The 15,665-nt window shown below is 41.3% G+C and overlaps 1 protein-coding gene and 4 non-coding genes across 6 annotated transcripts in view; 2 read left to right on the top strand and 3 right to left on the bottom strand.

Annotated features, from left to right (window-relative positions):
• LOC109999618 (double-stranded RNA-specific editase B2-like) overlaps positions 1 to 15,665 on the bottom strand; it is a 28,544-nt gene that overhangs the window by 10,160 nt on the left and 2,719 nt on the right. For both annotated transcript variants that reach the window (XM_065953564.1, XM_065953566.1), the window contains exons 2-3: positions 5,330 to 5,416; positions 4,295 to 5,244 (exon numbers count right to left, since the gene is read on the bottom strand). In XM_065953564.1, the coding sequence (XP_065809636.1) occupies positions 4,295 to 5,244; positions 5,330 to 5,416 (1,037 nt within the window). The remainder of the gene's footprint in view (positions 1 to 4,294; positions 5,245 to 5,329; positions 5,417 to 15,665) is intronic.
• Positions 8,629 to 8,710, bottom strand: trnas-cga (transfer RNA serine (anticodon CGA)). Its single transcript has one exon. It is a non-coding gene; the product is annotated as a tRNA-Ser (tRNA).
• trnas-cga (transfer RNA serine (anticodon CGA)) lies at positions 10,011 to 10,092 on the top strand. Its single transcript has one exon. It is a non-coding gene; the product is annotated as a tRNA-Ser (tRNA).
• On the top strand, positions 11,992 to 12,209 carry trnat-cgu (transfer RNA threonine (anticodon CGU)). Its single transcript has 2 exons — positions 11,992 to 12,028; positions 12,165 to 12,209. It is a non-coding gene; the product is annotated as a tRNA-Thr (tRNA).
• Positions 13,323 to 13,404, bottom strand: trnas-cga (transfer RNA serine (anticodon CGA)). Its single transcript has one exon. It is a non-coding gene; the product is annotated as a tRNA-Ser (tRNA).

Raw genomic sequence — 15,665 nt, 5'->3', positions numbered from 1 at the left:
TTCATTTTGTCAATATCAGACCTGGTACAGATATAAGATTAGATCGGTCCCATCTCTACATATAATATAACATAAACCAAAATGAAAAGGTCAATCTTTTTACTAGCAGTTTATCAAGAATTTGCAAATGCATTTTCTACGTGATAATGTCTCTTTTTACTTCAAAATAACTCAAAGTATTGCTAATTTTGTGTTTTCACGATTTTCTTTAAAACAAACTGGAGAAACTAGATGCTACTTTCTGACACTGAATTTGAACCGGAGGATTCTCTGACTTTTTCTTCCTTACTTTGCCCAGCCTCAAACAACCACTCAGCAAACCTTCAAACTCAGTCTGCAAGGAATCACCAGCAGCTGTGACGTTTGCCAGGACAGGTTTGCTAAAAATCTCTGACAGTCTGTCAATGATGTCCAACAGTTTCTCACTCTGAGCTCCTCCAGTCTGCAAAGAAAACCCTAAAGCACTCCTACATGTCAAAATATGCCTAATTATATCTTTTGGAGGACTGTCACTCTTTCGGCAGACATCAGGAAGACATCAGTTCACTACAATTTGCAGCGGTGGTCAACAATGTTCCACGAGGGGCAGCAAAGAACAACAAATAAACATTGAGATTCAATGGAAGGAGGATCTGTGATGCTCTTGACATGATCATATAAATATAATCCGGTCTCACCTTGTCTGAATATTTTAAATATTATAAAACTGCTCAGCCTGTCAGTCTGTTCCCTCAGTTTGGAGGCAGCAGATAAAATATTTGACAGACCGAATTGAGCCAAGATGAGCTCCAAATAATTAATGCCATGAGTGCTGGAGGTGGATTAAACAGACTTTCACTGGTTTTCCAAACTTAAGTGCTTGTTGTACTTTTAAACATGATCGTCCCTTTCAGAAAAAAACCCAGCACAAATATTGTTTGGATGCCATTTTTTATGCAGCTTTAATTGCATGAGGCAGGCATGTATGTCTGGTTAAGGTTTGACAAATTGGCAGGCTCAAAGCTTTACTGTATACGGGCTCAGATTGAACGTCAGGAGCACCGGGACATGTCCTGGTGGAATGCCCAATCTAATTTGCATGCTGTGTGCGGTCAATGTGAACAGCAAGAATGAGTGAATAGACCTCTCTGAAGATACGTATCATCAGATGGAAGTGCTACTCTGGCGGTTGGTTTATTGAGCTCAGCGAGATGCTGCAGTGTCCCAGCTGCTGTCTTCAAAAAATGACGCCATAAGAGTCCCTTTGTCTACCTGAGTCATGCCCCTAAACTGTTGCCAGTTAACCTTATAAACAACATTTTTTTTTTTTGGGGGGGGGGCATTTAAAAACTTTTCAAGTCTTTTATTACCACTGTCCCATTTTTTTTAGAAGCAATATCACAACATCATCGCCGTGGGAAATGTACGGTCACAAGAAAAGGAAAAGTGGAGCAGAGAGGGGCGGGAATAAGAAGGAGAAAGGCCCCTCGCCTCAGATGCAGCAAAATGCTTCAAAATGAGTGACATGTTGGCCAGTAAGACATCAGATTGGTCTACACGTACGTAGCATGGCTAGCTAAGTTGCCTGGCTAATAACAGTTTGACAAAATGTCTTGTAGGATACACAGTGAGTATGTTTATCTGTGGACCAATAGCGTAACAGAGCGATCATTGAAGCATGTGTGTTTCAACCATATAGACTGTAAATATTAATGGACGACGCCTGAGTGACATCACCCATCTGTTCCTGCAGGGGGCTCTGGAGGCTCATCGGCAGCAGCCACTATGCTGGAAATGCTGTCTCAGTCTAACTTTCAGTCAATCTAACGACAATCAGACCTATTTTGTTTTTTGTACCAGGCTGTAAACATGTTAATTTCTGCTTTAAAATGCTTTTTTTTTTAATGGGTGTATATGTGACTTATTGTTCTTCTGCAGACATTTACAGAAGACATACTGGATTTCTGCTGTATTTATGTGTAAAAGTTTGCACATCCTTCCTTTAACATCCGGTGCAAAGAAGATAAGAAACAAAGTAAAACTCACAAGGTCGTTAAAAAAAAAATGTTCTGAAGTCATCATGGTGATCAGAGTATAACTCGTGATGTGAATGTGTAAAACCCCAACTCTTCATGTCATTAACCACCTAAAACTCCTGAAAATATAACCGAGACATGACCTCTGTGTGTGTAACAGCCTGTATCTTAAACGCCTTTACTATTTTATGTGGCACCCGTTTTTTTTTTTTTTTTTTTCCAAGAGCAGGTGTTTCTCTGGAGCAAAACTCTCTGGCTCGACGTTTTCTGGCTGACAGTGGCACAAGGTCGTGTGTAATGAGTGTGTTAAACAATTATCTGTCGGATTATTATGCTCTTCACACCGCCTTCTCGCTCCACCTCAATCTCCTTGGTCTGCTGCCGCTCCTCCTTCATCCCTAATGTGCTGTAATAATGTTCATTAAAGCGTCACGCCGGCTGACAGACAGTTCATACTGGAGGGGGGGACGATGTTAAATGAGCAGTTGGGGAGGCTTTTAAAGTAAAAAAAAAAAAAAAGAGGAGGAGGAAAATTCAGAGCATTTAAGTATTTTCTTTGTCCACAATGTTATCATCCGGCTCTCTGTGCATAAATCTCCCCCAGGGTTTTATTATGTATCTCCATGTTTGCCTAACATCTCCGTGTTCCTTTGCATATTTGGAAGACGTTGTTTTGCAGATCCTCTTGTTTTCATAAAGTGCGACAACCAAAGATGTCGAGGACGATTCTCTGAGACATAATGGAGTTGTTTGGATGCTACAGACGAGTGTACAGGACAACATCCAGCTCTCGGGGCCTCGGGACACGACGGCCATGCTGATGTGCGGCACACTCCATTTGGCAGCACCTCAGCCCCATTTATCCAGACCATTTAGAAAGTGCTGGAGAAAGCTAAAGAGATAAAGAGCGAATTCAGAGTCACTGCTCGTCACCGCTGATGTCTCAAAGGGAGGGAGAGGTGTCTCAAACATCTGAAGACTTTACTGATCCACTGATTCTGAGTGATTTAAAGTGCTGACTAGACAAACCGGTCTGAAAAAAAGTCTGTGTAGAGCAAAAGCAGGAGGAACGCAATCGGCTGTAATGACATCACGGCTCCTATCAACGTTGCTCTGTCGACTATTGATATCATCTTTCACCAGATACCTGCATGCAATGCAGCTGACAATCTTTCAGATCTTGAATTTCAACTTGAGCTACAAATCTGTGTAATGCTGTGTCACGAAAGCCCATCAGTGTTCCTATTTCTCGACTTAAAGAGGACACATTATCCCCCTTTTCCACCTTTTCAAACAGTCTCCTGTGGCCTAAATGAAACATCTGTGCTGTGCTTTGGTCAAAATATAACATGAATCAAGCACCAGAGGGGGTTTGTGACCCTGTATAAACCAGCTCTCTCAGAACGCTCCGTTTTGGTGTGTGTGTCTCTTTAAATGCAATGACCCCCCCTGAGTTTTCCCAGTAGACATTACTCCTCTGTAGCGAGAGTAAAAATGGCCGACCTGCACAAAAGTTTTGCTCTAGGCTGGGGGTGGAGTCAATGGGTGGAGATACCAGGGGAGGGGAAGGGATTTCTTTACCACAATCCAACTTGTGACATCACAAGGAGAGCACATTGTAAACGGAACATTTTTCTCTGTGTTGTAAGACTTATACAGACCACAAACAAAGGACTGGATGGGTTTATTTCACATGTTGTGGGCTGGGCTGGTTGCAGAAGCCCTAGGTCATAAACTCTGCCTCCTCTATCTTTACAGATGGGACATGGGGTGAACTACAACATCAAAATACACGTCAAATAGGTTTCTCTCAAACATCTTTGTGTTCATTTTCCTGAAATATTTACTTTTAGTTAGTTAGTTGATGCTTTACACACATATTACATCTGAAAAGACTGCAAAATAAATACCGACAACACTGAAACGCCGTGCTAATGCTCAAGATTGTGGTGCTTTTCTCAACAAAAACAATGTACACAAGCGTCATTGACATTTTCATAACTGTGAGTGTCTGATATGAATTGGTTAAATGTGTATTTTGGTCAGTGAAAGCGGAAGGACACACACATGCAACATGTAAACATCCATCTCTCAGGAGGTATTTTGACTTCAGTTTTGTACACCAGTAGGAGTTGAAGATTTGTCTTCCATATGTATACACTTTCTGGTCAGCCCTGAACCTTGGACCTTCTTTCCTCACTGCCCTAAACATCTGATTATGTCTACTTCCTGTTTTGGTTCATCAAAAGACTTCTGTAAGAGAAGGCCAACCTGCTCACCTGAGGTAGCTGATTTTTGGCTCTGCTTCCCTGAAGACCCATGATCCTCCCCTCCGGTCCTGGACAAATGTTGTACATGTCCTGTAGGGCGGCTGCTGCTGCCTGGGCCTTGGCCTGCCTCTTACTGTGACCACACCCTTCAAACACTTTCCCCTCCACCCTAACCACCATGACAAAGCTCCTCATTGGCCTGCCGTTAACTCTCTCTGTCAGGCACATGTACCTGAGTCCTGGTCGCAGTTCGTTTAGCAGCAGCACAGGGCTGAGGTGTTTAAAAAGTGAGGTGGTGAGTACTGGTCTTTTTGGACTTGTGGAAGAGACCAAGTCCAGTGTGAGTCGGACGAGTCGTCTGCGGTCGTAAATACTGGAGAAAACTGCCTTTTTGGCTGTGTTGCAGTACATGAGGTCGCCATTTTCTCGCAGTGATGGCTCGAACTCTTTGAGTAAAGAGTCGGGGAAGTCCAGTTTATCTGCTGTAAAATCCGTACGAGCGCTGGTTAAGTTCCCCATAGTGGCGTGCGCCTGGGAGGCGTTTGGGAACTGAATGAATGACCGCAGAGCGAGTTCTGCAGCCCTCATCTTTGCCTGCTTTTTGGTCCGTCCTACGCCTTCAAACTGGAAACCATTCACTTCCACACCCACGGAAAACACCGGAGCATGCAGCGGGCCACTCTTTGACACGATCTCATACCGCAGACCGGGTCGTAGCTCGTTCAGCTGCACCAGCGCGTTCTTATGAGTGACAGCCCACGCCGCTCTTTTACACGCCAGGTGGCTTCGGTAAAGCAGTCGGTCTTTTCCATTCCCCAGCGGCTGCTTCCTTTTAAGAGCTCGGGGTTCGCACGCTGGTAGAGTTGAGCAAAACTCAGATGGATGATATTTCCGCAGAAGGTCACAGTCAAGAGGTCGCGTATCAACCTGGTTCTCTTTCACCTCCAAACTGCACGTGTCTGTGGACAGATCAAGAACTGGGAATGTAAAATGAAGAAATCAAATACACAAAAGTTTCAAAACAAAAGGAGGAAAAAGACTCACTCGAGGTGTCTGCATCCTCGGCTGACAATGCTGTGGTCTCCCAGTGGTTTTTGATGCTGTTGACGGTCACTAACATGTCGCTCCGCCCTGAAAAGAAAGAATCAAACATGTTTAAAATCTTCAAGCGTTTTCACCACAGCTGACCCAACAGCCATAACATTTATTTATTTAAAAATGAGCCCATGGGTGACAGTTTGCAAAAAGAGCCAAATTACTGTCACGATTTGAATGCTTTCACATAGTTTTATTTTCACTCCCAGCCACAAAAAGAGATTGAATGAACTCATTTTAACATGTTATCAGGATAGTGCATGAGCGAAACGTGCAAGGCCAGTAGAGATATTAGAGTTCCCACTAAACAGACGGAGTAAAAACAAACAGAGCGGCGGCTCAGAAGTAGACGCCATAATTGAAAGGTGTTAGTTATTAAGAACTGAAGACAGGATGGAAAGGAGCTCAAACTGAAGGAGAAGGTCAGTCTTAATGACCCAGTCGCACTTCTTGAATCTTTTTTTAAATTTTAGGTTTATTTTGAGGTATTTTGTGCCTTTATTGGAGAGACAGAGACATAATTTTTGTTTAGTTTGGATTAGTTTCTGTTAGTTTCACATAATCTCCTCCTCTTCAACCAGTTTAAATAAGTCTCAGAGCTCCTCAAAACATGTGTGTGAAGTTTCTTGTTCTAAATACACTCTGATCCTGTATTTGATCATGTCTATAAACCCCTCTATTTCAGCCCTGCTCAGAACAGGCTGTTTCTGTGTCTGTAGCTTTAAATATGTAAATGAGCTGTGTCTGACCACGCCCCCTCTCTGGAAGGGCTCTGGTTGGCTCGGGCTTTCTTGCTCCATGTCCTATTGTTTACGGTGAGAAGGCAGGCTCAGAGGGCAGAACAAACATCTAGCTGTGGGAGTGTCACCCATCTGGGGGAGGGGCTACTGCCCTTTGTGATGTCATGAAGGGAAAATCTCCAAACGGCCTGTTTGAGCACACATTTTCTGAAAAGTGGAGCAGGCAGAAGACAGAGAGGATGGACTTTTCTCATCATTGGGGGGTTTGTAGACGGACTAGAGACACATGTTGGTGTTAGAGAAACATGGTGAAGAAGATTTTACAGAATATGTGACCATAAACAAAACTTGTGATACTTGTCATGGCTGATACCAAATGTGTGCACATATACTTCATGCAAAACTGAAGTCTGTGTGCCTGAGACAAACGATAAAGCATGTGTCATTTAGTATGACTGTGTCAAAGATGAAAACTATGGAAATCTTTACATTGTTTTATTTTATTTAACTTTTGGTAAATCCTATTTCAGTTTTCGTTATTTTATCAGTGTTCTTAAAAATGATAACCTTGATCAAGCAAGTATTTCATGTCGTCCTGTTGTAACCTGTCATTAAAAAATAAAATTTGGTAACAAATATAAACATTCTTTTTTATTTCTCCAACACCTTCTTTGCACTCTCAGGCTTACTCACCCCTCCCAGCTCAGCTCACTATATCTTGCACAAGTTGCGATTTGGGGATTTAGCTTCAGGAAACACCTGCAGCTCTGAGCCTGTAATAGATCACCTGCTTATCCTTATTACCCCCCAAAACCAGTGACCCCATTTATCCCATTTAGATTTATGAGGTGCCCTGCCACCAATAAACAGCTTTTGTTTGGCAATGCATGCATGTAGGGAGAAAATGTACCCGACAAATAGGCATAAAAAGATGGAAATATGTTTTATTTGATATTCACTGTTGGAATGGAATTAAAGATAAAACGTTTTAAGCATCCTTGTTGTTTATTTTAAAGGCATGATTATGTTAGTTATTCTTTGAAAGTCTACTTTGATATCTAATAATTATTTCTTAATCATCTTTAAGCTAACTTAAATGCAAATATACGCCATTGGTCCAGACGTGGACCTCAGCTCATCTCTTGCATTGTGTAGAAACTATGTTGTCTCTTCTCTCATAAGTAAACTCTCAGTATAAACTCGCTTTGAGTGTGGGCTATCGCACACAAGGGTTAGAGAGCGAGCAGGGAGACAGGGTCTGATTGGTTCATCAGATTGGTACCTCGGGGCAGACATTGGGTCAAAGCTTTTACAGACTTACAACTGATACGGATGACAGATTTTCTTCGTTCCTTTTTCAGATAACTTGAGTTATTAATTTCTGTCAGGACCTAAAGACAATTTTACCAAAATCTTAAAAAGTGGATCTGGAGGAAATGACCAAAGCATAAAATGCATATATTTCACTGCTAAGCAAAGTATAATGGATCTTCCCAACAACTGTAAAACAATGATGTCACTTTGAAAAAAACAAACCTATTGGAATCAAATCATTTGTTGTGTTCCAAGCTGAACCAGTTGAAAATGGAGCGTGATTGTTTGAATTCCTGGTGCGTCAATGGGCCAAACAGGCTCACTGCCTGCATTTTTTCCCCCTGGTGATTGGTGATTCTGGAGGGCACAGCAATGCAAACTACGAGTCATTAGAATAATGAAGAGCCCACACTAAATTATTGTGCGTTAACCTTGCACCTTGCAGTTATATTAGGCGTGTGATGCCATTAACTGGTGGGTTTATATGAGCGAGTGCTGTGAGATGGGATGTGAAGTAATGATGTGAGGCTGGAGCTTGTGAGGGCAGCGGCAGGTGGAGGTTTGGAGATATTTTAATGATCTGCATCATCGCAGCTAATGGGCCTGTTCATTCTAGGATAAAAAAAATAGATAATATCTGTGTTTTTCTTTGCGTTCCATCATCTAGGCGCCACAACTTCCTGTCACTTTCACATTCATCCATCTCTCTTTTTGCCCCTTATTCATTAACACACAAACACTCTCACGCAAGTGTCGCTTCATTAACTCACTCCCATTTATAGATTGCAGGATTTGGCTCTATACTTGTTTAAAGTAGAGGCTAAGCAGGTTGAAACATGACAGTTTTCCAGCTTTTAAGCTACCAGTAATCTTCCAGAAGAAAATCTGGAAAATGAATTTGTCCTGCAGTGTAGAGATTTAGGGCCTGTGGCTTTTTTTGTTTTGTTTTTGCACTGGCATCACCAAGGTCTTCAATTTTAGAAAGTTTCTCACCAGGTCATACCATTGTAATGTTGGTAAGGACATTACTTGTTATTATTATTATTTGTACTGGCGCAGCTTTTTTGCTCGTAATCTTGGTCTAGGAAATTCACAGAGGAGTACATTCCTCTTCCTCTAGCACTCTACTTCTAAACAAGTGTTTTGTAGTAAACAGCATCAGACCCAATAAGTGTTATAATACAGAAACAGATCCGCTGTGAGCAGGGTTCGAACCTGCGCGGGGAAACCCCATTGGATTTCGAGTCCAACGCCTTAACCTCTCGGCCATCACAGCTGTGACAACTCTTAAACTCCAAAATGTACAACTCTGATTATTCTTTCTACTGGAAGTTTAAAACCAGTATGCCTCATATGTTCCCAGGTTATTGCATGTATTTCAAGCAGCAATTTCAAGCATTTTTTCAACACAAAGCACAAATGTTTTGGCAATCATAGCCACTAAAATCCCAACTGATGACACATTTATATGAACTTTTGAGCCCAAAATGGTTGATCGAGCACCCTCCACTCCTGACACCATTTACTGCCCATTAATGTGCCATCAACAGTAAATAAAAGTAAATAAAAATTCTGTACGTTAAACAAGCTCACACTGACTCAGTTTTGGATGTACATCTTAGACTTTACCTACTCGTAAGAATGGTCTCTCCTGTTGTACATCTCTTGGCATCATTTGTAGCAGAAAGGGGGAAGAAATATGACATTAACACTTCCCAGAGAGGTCACTTGGGACCAACAGAAAACAAAGACTCAATAGGGATAAAACAGGGCGAGGGAGCTTTTGTGGCTTCATATTGCACAGTATATAAAAGCTTAGAAATAACATTTCTCTCTCCAGCCTCTGTTAATGAAGCTTGTTTAATAGAATAATGAAATTAGGCATGGCAGCAGGGAAGCAAGAAGCACCCGATTGCTGTCCGGTGTGTGTGTGTGTGTGTGTGGTCTGACAGCTGTGGGTAATCTCATTTGCTAATCGTAATTAATGATGAGCGGTTTCATTTACTTGTAATGTGGACTGTCTTTCCTCAAGGGCAAGGAAATTCAGAAACTTTGTAAAAAATAATTTGTGACTCCAGTGTAACTGGAAACCCAATGGGTTGTCCCCACAAAGATTCAAACCCTGTTTATATCCGAGTCTTACTTGAATGAGTTCTTGAGTCATGTAATAAAGACGGCTTTAGTAATTTCTTTGGAACTTATCACCAATAAAGTTCAAAGACTCCTTACGCTCTTTTCATTAGTTTTCTGTATTGTAGCGCTTTTGTACATTGTACATATTACAATTTACAATCCACCTCGATCCCCACCATTTCTGAAGGGATATCAGGAGTTAATGATTTAAAAAATTGAGAGATATAGCTGCATTCCTGTGTCTGTATGTGCTGTGAAGACCGAGAGGTTAAGGTGTTGGACTCAAAATCCAATGGGGTACAGGATCATGGGGGTCACATCATTGGCCAAGTTCAAGAAAACTGTGCATTCAGGCATGGTTCAAACTTCAAATTTATCAATAAGAATGAGAACGTGTGAAAGGAATTTGTAGAATTTCTAGCTGATATATCACAATTTATACAGCTGTGATGGCCGAGAGGTTAAGGCGTTGGACTCGAAATCCAATGGGGTTTCCCCGCGCAGGTTCGAACCCTGCTCACAGCGCTAGCCCTCCTCCAATGGCGGAGACATGTTTGTTTGAGCAAGCCCAAAAGCAGAATCTTAAATTTGACGAACTTGCTAATGTCGTACCAAATTTCTTTGTGATGATACTAACTTGATGGGCTCATCAACAAAAAAACAACCGAATTCACTGACCTGCTCATGTGCGGCTCCATCCTCTGTATTCAATTAGATGCTCATTCAACCATTTGAATGAACCACCATCATTGACCAAGTTCAAGAAAACTGTGTATTTAGGAACGGTTCAAACTTTTAATTTATCAGTGAGAATGGGCAAGCAAAATGTCATTAGTTAACCCATCGCTTTTCAGATCCTCCATTTTTTACTCTCTTCTAGTGTTGCAGTTCACAACAAATACAAACACTACTGAGCGAGGAATGGTTGGACCAACCACTACTGCCACTTCAACTATGTTGTAAAATTTTAAAGAGATTCTAATTCACTCACATTGTTTTTTCTTAGTTGTTCGTTGTTGTACTATGGGGAGGTCAAACATTTCCACGGCATCTTCCCTTCATTATCCTTCCAATGTAAATCTTTTTCTCAACTGTGTGACAGGAATTTGTCGGATACCTAGCTGATTTGTTGTTGACACACAGCACATGTTGCTCACAGCGTCATCTCTAAATATACATTAATCAATGGGTTGAGAAGGGTATGTTCTAGCAAGCCCAAAGACAGAGGGTGCATTCGAATTGTCCCTCCTATCTCCTTTCACTATCCACTTTACCTTAACCCCGGAAGCATTTAAGTGGCGGCCATGATAAGAGCCGTTCGAATTCTCTAAAAGCTAAGGAAAGGTGGATCAATGCTTCCTTTATAACCTCCTTTAGCATAGGATACACTGGACCATCCTTTACGAAAGGAGATGAGATATGACGCCCCACAATTCCTTGCGGCCGCAACATTTAAAGCGACTCGCGCATCCGTTCCGTTCCGTTCACGAACATTAACGATGACAGAAAAGGGACGGCGATCATTTAAGTTACCAGTGCAATAATATGCCTTGAACAACTTTCAACACTCTTTAACCCGTAGGCGAACTATGACCGTTATGCTGATGTTGTAAAATTATCAAAGTGAGTTTAACTTTTATTGCAGCCTGTGCTCAGTTAGCATTCGTTATTTATCCACTTTGAGTGTTTTGGCAGCAATATCATAAATAACGTTAAACTTTCCTTTAGTCACAGATGCTGAAACCCTCGCCTTGATTAAGGTTCTTGAGATATTATGCAAAGCCATATAATCAGATTATAATCACCATAAAAAACATCACCCTGTCTTTCAGGTAAAAAGGGATCAGAGACATCTTGAGCCAGATGATGTTTTATTCAACATATTTCATTCAATTCAGAATGTTTTGTGCATTTCTTCAGTTGTACATTCTTGTCTTGCATACGTGTAACAATTAATTTCATATTTATTTTGACGTTGATTTCTGAGTGGACAGGAAGCTGATGGTTTCACTTTTCTTACTTGTAGCCTGGTAGTCTATATTGCTTTTATTTCAATCCCAACCTTGTGGTGATTAGGATTATTTCACCGGTAAGAAGGCACAGGGGAAAGTTTTTTAGATGGGTTTTTTATAGTCCATTTTCTGAACATTGTAGTTTCAACACAGCGGACCCACGTCATTAACCTCCGCCGGCCCGTCGCATTTAATGACGTCGCCTAGTGGAAATGTGGTTGGATTGTCAGAGCAACGCGATCGCCTTTCCCTAAGTCCTTTATGAATTCTCCTAACATATTTCCTTAACCTCATTAACCTCATGACGTTTTCCCCGGGGTTAAGGTAAAGTGGATAGTGAAAGGAGATAGGAGGGACAATTCGAACGCACCCAGAATCTAAAATTTGATGAACTTGCTACTGTAGTAGCTAATCTGTGATGGCCAAGTGGTGAAGGCATTGGACTCGTAATGCAATGAGGCTTCTTTCTTTAAGTTTTGAAGATCTCTTTTGTTTTAGTTTAGTTTTTGAAAGATTTTTATTTTGGGGGCTTGTTGCCTTAAACTACAGCTGTGATGGCCGAGAGCTTATGGTTTTGGCTTTGAAATCCAATGGGCTTTTCCCGCGCAGGTTTGAATCCTGCTCACAGCGTGAAGAGAAAAAGTTCTCTACATACATATTCACATGAGATCCTCCAGACTGCAGAGATTCTGTCTCAATTTAGTTCAGTGCAAAAACTCATCCAATCACACTCGAGCAACAAAAGCCTCTGCTCTCAAATAAACAGACTGATGATTGTTATTTGGAAATGAGTGATGAAATCACAGCCTGAAACATATGGTAATGTGCAATAGCATTGCAATGAGAGATTATAACAATGGCAGTGATAATCTACAGCTGCTGACAATGGCCTCGTTTCAACCTTTAATGCCCTCACATGCTGCTTCACTGTCACTTAATCAGCTCGAAAGATGAGTTTTCTTTCATCTTTAATTACAGACTGTTTCTCTTTGGGAAACATTGTTTAGATTCTTGGTTTAATTTGCCTTGTTCTCTCTGATGGCACGATTTATTTTGTTTTAAATAAGGATCGTCCTCTAAGTATTGAAGACTGTCGACTGTACGTAAAAGAAGGATGACTCCCTCACTGTAAACCAAATAAAGTTACCTTACATTCCTTTGTCTTTCTTTTTTTTGGATTGGACAATAAAGTTCTGGATAATGGCTTAATTTATCAAACTGTCATTCAACACATATCTACTGTATACCAAGTGGTGTTGAAGTTTCATAAAAACTTGTAGGTTGACTACCCAGGTTGCCCGTACCCCCTCTGTCATGTCCTTGGGGCTCGTAAATCACATTTTCAAGAACCATTGTACTAAAGTAAGAGAAAAACATCCTGGAGTTGCTAACAGATCCAATCCAATCCATCACCCTTAAGTGGGGTGTATCCAGAGGTGTAGTCAGGGGCGATCTTCAACCCCTTGAAATCTGATTGGCCATTCCAGATGCTGGGCTATTTGCCTTGTCAGGGGTGTAACTTATGTAAGAATTAAAGAGCAGAAACGTGCTCAAACTCAAACTAGGATCAATATTGGAGATGCTTTTGAAAAATGGAGAGAGGTTAGAACGCAGAAAGGTTTACAGACCCATGCAGAGCTGGATAAACACTGAAGCTTCAGAGTCCACCACATGGTGACCTATGTGAGCATTGACTAATACAGAAACTTCTGAACGCAGGGAGTAGTGTATAATTAAGGATTGCGCTGTGAGCAGGGTTCGAACCTGCGCGGGGAGACCCCATTGGATTTCGAATCCAACGCCTTAACCTCTCGGCCATCACAGCTGACAATTTATGGATGAGATCAACTCGAAATTCGATAAATAGAGAGGAGGGGGCGGGGGGAGAAAGCTTTCTACAATGTTTTGAATTTGGACTGCAGTGCCCATTTTAAACACTGGGTGTCAGAGTTACATACTGCTCCTTTAATAATTCTTAACTTGGCCCTTTTAATCACCACATTTTTTCCTCCAAGGAGAAAATAACGGAACAACAGAGGAAGTTAGAGAACCACTGCTTTAGCGATTGTTTGTATTTCTTTTGTCATAGTGCAGAAGAAAAGGAGAATTCATTCCAAGAAAGCAGAAGAATCTCATATGATCCAGAAAACACTGTTTCTTTTTGTATATTCAAACAAAGTGGGATTCAAATCTCAAGCCTGGGCATTGTAGGCAGCACAATGAGCTGCAGAGAAAGCGGGACCCCTAACTCTTGTGGAGTTAGTACGCTTTACCCGCTGAGCATCCCTGCAATTAGACTAAATGGGCACACAAACCATATTGCTAATGTTTTCATGAAGCCAGAGCCCGAGAGAAGAGTAGAGATAGCAGCATCCATCAGTGAAATTACATACAGGCATGCCCCACTAAGTTTGACTGCACTTATCCAAAATGCATCCAATATACAAATATGTCCAAAACGCATGACGCACCATCAAAAACCACTGATGGACCATCGAAGAGAGCAGCTGTTTGTTCCATGATGGAGAATTATAATCCTCACTGAAAGCGAGACAATCAAATATCTTTTCCAAAAAAATGACGGTTTGTTACATGAGACTGAAAGCAGCAGACGGGGATTTAACAGCCAAATGGTAATTTGTTTTTTTTTTACAGAAAAGCCTCCAACAAGTTCATCCTGTCATCCGCACAAAGAGTCAAATCTTTTTGTCAGAGTCTAGTAACAAAAAAAACCAAACGGCTGACTATTCTTTAACCTTATTTTAAACCTGAGTTTAACCTGAGTCAGCAAAACACACATGACTTCCAGGTGAGCAGTTTTCCATCTATAATTTTTTTTTCCATGTAAAAGTTTGACATTTGTTATATAAATGGTAAAATGGACTTGAGCTTGTACTGTTCTTTTCTAGTCGTCTGACTACTCAAAGCGCCGCAGGTCACAACTACACATTCACACACTGATGGTAAGTAACTAATCCATTGAAACACATTCATATGTGGCTGATGAAGCAATTTGGGGTTTAAGTGTCTTGCCCAAGAACATATCACGGCAGCCGTGGCTCAGTTGGTAGAGTCAGTCACCTTTCAAGAGGAAGGTCAGGGGTTCAATCCCCAGCTGCTACAGCCACATGTCCAATGTGTCCTCAAGTAGGACACTTGACCCCCAATTGCTTCATCAGCAGTGTATGAATGGGATTAGTTTCTTCTGATGGACACTTCACATTGCAGCATCCACCCTTAGATGGGTGACAGCATCTACCATCAGAATGTGTAGAACAACTACAGCTAGGCTTGCTAAAAGAGCAACACAGCTGTACAGAAACTGCACAATATCACCTTTATTGAATCTTATGGCAACCATTGTGTTCCCTTCAAGACACCTCCAAAAACATGGTTTAGTGTCAAGATTTTATGGTAGTTTTCCTGTAAAGTATCTTGCAGGTTCAGGTTTGGTTATTTTAAAAGATAATCTGTTGAATAACAAGTAACACACTCTGAAATAAAGTATAAATAACAAGCAGGAGGGTGAAATAGAGCGTGAGACGGAAAGTTGTATAGTTTGGAATCAGCAGAAAGTTAATTTTGACTTGGCATTACTCATGGAAGTTTGTATGGTTTTGCACAAACCCCTGCAAATATTACCCCTTCTGGACATGTCTAGGTTCTGGGTTCAGGTCATCACCTTGATTGCCTTGACGTGTTCTTGACACACCGCTAGCCCCAAAGATTATTCCTTCATGAAGACAAACACGTGTCCTCTTGCAAACAGAGACGTTTGCCATTCATGAAAAACTCACCACCTTGTGTTCATAACATGACGACTGGCATTAGATCCAGTGTCCTTGTTGGTTACAGTGGAAGCATTAGCTGAGTGCATTCTGGCCTTAAAGATAGTGGGATTTAAGAAATAAAATGTGCGATGATTTTCTGAAAGCTTTCATTTTTCAAACAGCGCTCTCTCTCTTCAGTGATGATGTACATAAAAAAGGCCAATGGGTCATTAATGAGAGTGGAATAGGCTTAGTGCACTTTGAATAACCATTGGACTTAATACAAAAGCCATCACGTACTAATCTGCAGCATTTA

This window comes from Labrus bergylta, chromosome 4 (genome assembly GCF_963930695.1).
Source record: "Labrus bergylta chromosome 4, fLabBer1.1, whole genome shotgun sequence".
NCBI lineage: Eukaryota > Metazoa > Chordata > Actinopteri > Labriformes > Labridae > Labrus > Labrus bergylta.
The sequence above is the reverse complement of the archived record's forward strand: the minus strand, read 5'-3'. Positions and strand labels throughout refer to the sequence as shown.